A 5,406-nucleotide genomic window follows, 5' to 3' on the forward strand; every position below is an offset into this window, starting at 1 on the left:
GGGGTGCATGGGGGGGCGGGGCACAGGCAGCAGGCAGGTCCCCTGAGGGCGGATTGTGGGGAGGGGCACCTTCAGGCCGAGGCGACAGGAGTAGGCATCTGGAGTTGGGGCGTCCGTCCGCGGTGGGGGCACTGGGGACCCTGAGTCCAGCAGCAGGTGCTGGCAGAGGGCGGAGCTGCTGGGACGGCGGGCGCTGGTCAGCCCGGGATCCGGCCTCTGCCCTGCAGGACTCGGAGGCCATGTCGGGGCTGTGAGCAGGGACGAGGCCGGGGCTGTGTTCGGGGGACGTCCGGCATCCGCTCCCACGCGCGGAGAGGGCAGGTGTCGCCCCCCTTGTTCCAGCGAGGAAAGGCTGCACAGACTGGACGTGGGCGCCTGCGGAGCCCGTCGGAGCAGTGACGTCGCATCCGACACCTCGCGCCACACCCCCGTCCTCCCTCCCTGACCCCGGTCCCGTGGTTTGGTTGGGGCTCAGGCGCGGACAAGCAGCCCAGGCCTCACTGACCTGGCCGCCGAACCTCGTTCATACACGAACACGTCACACGGAGGGCGTCGGCGAGACCCCGCCCCAGGATTCAGCTGGACTCTAAGGAGAGATGCTTCTCACGGTCGCCGGCTCCTGTCAGCCCCTTCCCTGCGTCTTCACCGCGGCACCGCGGTGCACGCTCTCGTGATGAGCTGCCCGGATTCTCACCATCCTCCGTACCCGAGTTCCAGGACCCCGCGCGTCCTCAGCTCTTACCCCCGCCGGCGACATTCCCAGCATGCGACTCCGATCCCGCGACCGCTCGGTCGACACGTAGAAACGAAGCCCAAACGCTGACACATCCGGCTCCAGCCGCCCCTGCTCTCCCTCCCGAGTCCTCACAGTTCCCGACGGTTCCCAGAACACACCGAAGTCCCTCCTGCTCCTGAGCCCGTGCACGTGCCGCTTCCTCCAGGCAGCCCCCTCCGCCCGCCTCCTCCGACTCACTCCCTCATCCTTCGAAGCGGGGCGTCGGCATCACGGTTTCTGATTTTCCCAGGTAGGACCAGGCACCGTTTTCCTGTGGCCTCTCACAGTTCTCTGCACGGCTGATCATGCTTTGCTGGAACCATCTCTCTACCCGTCCGCTTTCTTTCCAGATGCTCCGAGCAGGGGCGGCAATGCCACGAGGCACGGCCTCAGGGCGGAGTCCTGCCCTGCCATTTTATAAGGGAGACCTTAGGGCAATGAACTCCATTTCGGTGCCACAAAGCTATCGTGAGGGTCAGGCAGATCATGGTGCTGGACGGCGCCCAGCCCGGGGACAGCACCCAACAGGGATGTGCTGCTGTCCTTCTCGTTAGCGGTAATCTTGGTGCCTCGCCCAATGCCTGGCACGGAAGGTATGCTCAATAGCCGAACGACTGCTTTTTTGAACAAAGTATTTAAACAAATACTCTGCGAAAGCCTGCGGTCCCTAAAACGCAGTTCAGTTTTAAAGCAAGACTTTCCACCTGCACACAGCTAAGAAAGGAGAATGCCATTTAGAAGCTCCGATTTCAAATGACTCCGATGCACATTGCCGTTATCCGTAACACAGCGCTCACCGTGGCTCCGGCGCGATTACTCACCCGGCTTTCTATAAAAACGGCCTCACCCATTAATTTTAATTTCCTAAATGGTAAAAGCGCTAGCTGCCATGTTGAACTAATGGCCTGTAGCATTTCGTGCTTATTGCATTCTGGAAACACTGGCAGAATGATCCTCCGGCAAGATTTTTTTCAAGCCCCGTTTCTACAACTAAAAATTACTAAAAATTTCAGAAAAGGATGTTTGCCAAGAACATTTTCAGGACCCGCGGGAGAGCGGGAAAGGACGTCTGTCATCCTCATTTCAATCGCAAACGAGTATGTCCTGCGACCGAGCCTCGTCACGTGGAGCGTGCCTTGTGTCCCCCAGAGATGTTAGAAGTTAATTACATTAACTGATTCTTGAAAGAGCAGAACGACTAATGAGCAGAAGAGAGAGAGACGAGGCGAGCGGGCGAGGAAGGGTGGGCTGACGCCCCCGGGGGTGTGTGGCTGGAGCGCCACCCCTCTCGGGATGGGACGTGCAGGGGCCCTTCTCCCCTCGCCGCCCCGAGCCCCGGACGCCCCCGCGAGGAACCTCCCACCCCCCAAAGCCGACGCTCGGGCAGCACTGAACCCTTCCCGTCAGGCTCTGGCCCTCATACTCATTATTTCTCATTTTCACTCGCGTGGCAGACTGAAGAGGCCTTCATGCAAGGGGTCTTCCATGCCTCAGGGGACTCGGGGACCAGGGAGGCAGGGACTCACGCGGGTGGCGGGGGCTGGAGGCTGCAGCTATTCCGTTCCCTGGCCTCGAGGAGCTTTGATCCCGCTCTGTAGACCCTCTCCCCCATGCATGTCTCCCCTCTTTCTACCATAAAGGCTGAAGGATTACGGGCCACCGACTTCAAACGAGTCTCATAGTCACGTCGTTTCTTTCTTCCGAGGAGACCGGATGCCCTTCCATCGTCTTGCGTTCATCCTCGGCCCTTCTGCGAGGTGGGCTGCCAGGCTAACGAACACGACTTCCCGTTTAGCAGAACAGGAGCAGGGTGGGGGACGGGGGGCGGCTTAGGGATCTCGGCAGCCGTTGGTGCCAGCGCCTGCCACGAGCAGGACCCCGACACGTCTACCGAACAACTAACGTTTCGTGCCACGCGCGCCTCCAGGACAGACACCGACACAGACCATTGTTTGCAGACACATGGAAACGAAGGTGGACGGAAAGCACCAGAGGGCCCCGCGGGCGGCGTCTGCACAGGAAGCGTCGCGGTGGCTCCCCCGCCGGCCCCTCTGCCGCTGTCACTAATCGGCACTGGCTTTTTTTCCAGGAAGATCTCAAATGCCATCTCTTTCTTTAACTCTGTTTTTTTGTTATTTTGTTTTTTTGTTTTTCTTTTGGTCTGGGAATCAGATCTTGTTTCTCATTCCAGAAAGTGCACTGCAGCCAGCCCTCTCAAGATGAAAGCGAGCAGGCCCTGGAGGGACCTGGGGACGTGTCGGGACCGACTCTGCACCCTAAAAAGTGCACTGCTGTCAGCCCTCTCGAGGTGAAAGCGAGCAGGCCCTGGAGGTGCCTGGGGACATGTCGGGACTGACTCTGCACTGTGTGCTTATTTTTCTAGCTTTTGTCTCACTTGTTTTTTTTTTTTTTTTTGGGGGGGGTTTTTTTTTTTTTTTTTTGCTTTTAGATTCAGCCATTATCTCCAGCCTAAAAGCAGGCAATTCAGCGTACGCACTCACGCTCCCTCCATTAGAGAGAATCAGAGCGCTGCCACCATGGTTCTGTCGGAAATGTCTAGCGTTCTAATCGGCGCTTCGAAGAGCTTATGGCGAGTGCTCGCCGAATGCCTGCAGCTCCCACGTTTCCGCGGGTTTAGCTCCAGACTGCATCCCGTCAGGTCCCATGGTCTGGTCTGCTCACTCACAGGACGGCACCCGGTGTCCCCGTGGACAAGGACAACGAACAGCAGCTCCGCGGAAGCCCGTCCTTGCCCCCAGCAAGCCTGTCCCCCGATGCCACAGCTAGCCGCATACGTTCAGCAGTGGCCTCTCTCACTGACCAGCGGGAGTCACTGTCCCTGGGGGGGACAGGCCACCTGTGCTCCAGGAAATGAAAGTCGCAGTTCCCGCTGCAGAGAGGCAGGCTCGTTCAGAAAACTGTTACAGCCGGAGCTCTGCTCCCCGCCACGCTGCTGTTCACCGGGGACGCTCACTTCACTTCACAGAATGACACTGGAGCGGATGGTTCAGTGGGGACGCACGGCCACATGCCTTCACAAACAAGAAAGTGGGTGATTCCACTTTTTCTGCATACGATGGCGTTCAAAATTCTGCCTCGCATTCGGAAAATGCATCCTACTTACAAATTCCTTTCGTAGTCCTATTAATTAATCCTCTCGACACCCAGGTAAGACTGGCATGATTATTTCCACGGTACAAGACACCAACATCCAGGATGGATGACAAACATCAGCCCGTCAAAACATGTAAAATGGCAGAGTCACGAAGTCAAGCCTTCCCGGCATGCTCTGCATTTGAGGAGACCCCCACGAGCAGCAAAATTATTTAAGATAAACTCACAAATGTTTTTAAAAGCCCAAGATATAATTTTACATAACATATCCTTGTGAGATATCAGGAATTTATACATCGCGAAGGAAAATCGGGCATGGAAGCCTGCGGTTTTAACCGTCGGAAAAATGGGATGCGTGTATCAAGACCGAACAGAACCCGCACAGACAGAGGAGGACTCGTTTGAGAGTCAAGGAGTGAGGCCGGGGTCCCGGGAGCAGAGGCGAGACAGGGCGGGCTGCGGAGGGAAAAGTAAGGAGCCAGCGACAAGTGACACAAGGCGGGGCGTGGACAGCTGAGCAATCAGCGTCCGTCGGAGTCGTGGCCGGAAACGCACAAGCGGCGACGAGGTAATGCAGTTACTCACAGAGCTTTCGTGAGAATATGAGTTTTGCATTCTCGTTACTTAAAACGAGCAGAGAGAAAGCTACTAGAGAGATAAGCAATAAAGAGAAAAATGAACAGAACCAATTCCGAAAGAGGTAAGAAAATCAAGTTCGGGAGGAAAAAAAAAAAAATCAACCCTTCGCGTTTAAATATGAACCGACGGGGAAGGTGTGGGTTACGTCCATCTCGGGGCAGAAACCCCGTGGCTGCTGTTAAACCCGGAGCGAGGAAGCCGGATGCGACAGGCGTCATCACGTCCCTCGGCTTATTTGCCAGGAGTTGTTAAAAATTCCTTTTCCTTTCTGTCGACAGAGCCAGCCTTAGTTAGGGTGCTCAGAATACACTCGGGCCAGTATCCAGAGGGTTCTCTCGTCCCCACGTTACACATTAGATACCATGTATCCATTTCCGGAACTGCGATCAGGATTCGTCACCGCCTGGAAGCTCGACCTGTGACAAGCTAAGGGAAGGGACATGGGCCAGGAGACTGGGCTCTCGGTACCAGGCCTCAAATTTACCTCAAGAGGCAGAATGCCAGCTTCGTTAAAAATAAAAAAAAAGAAAAAGAAATAAGAAAAGTCTGGTTGCTAATCTTTAATTCAGAGCATCTGAGATCTGGAGTTCTATAATGAGATCGTTAACAGAGACCATCATAAAATTTCAAGCCACGTTAATGGCCAATTCATATTAATTAGTGACTTTTGACAAATAACGTGGCATATTTACACTCCACGGGGAATGTTCCCAACACGGCAGCAGAAGTGTAACGCGCATGTGTAATTTAATTTAATCTCATGCTATGATTCTTTTCTTAAGAAAAAGTTTAAAACTCTTAAAACGTTTGCTGAGCAACGTACCTTTTCAACTTTAAAATGGAGAAAATGGCGGATTGACTTGCCTTGGTATATAAGA

The 5,406-nt window shown here is 55.0% G+C and overlaps 1 protein-coding gene across 1 annotated transcript in view; it reads right to left on the minus strand.

The window, feature by feature from the left end:
- The window catches only part of PCNX2 (pecanex homolog 2), a 170,071-nt gene that overhangs the window by 68,445 nt on the left and 96,220 nt on the right, over positions 1–5,406 (minus strand). The window contains exon 20 of the mRNA XM_025039061.1: positions 70–175. Coding sequence (XP_024894829.1) covers positions 70–175 — 106 coding nt within the window. The remainder of the gene's footprint in view (positions 1–69; positions 176–5,406) is intronic.

This window comes from Pteropus alecto, unplaced genomic scaffold (genome assembly GCF_000325575.1).
Source record: "Pteropus alecto unplaced genomic scaffold, ASM32557v1 scaffold189, whole genome shotgun sequence".
NCBI lineage: Eukaryota > Metazoa > Chordata > Mammalia > Chiroptera > Pteropodidae > Pteropus > Pteropus alecto.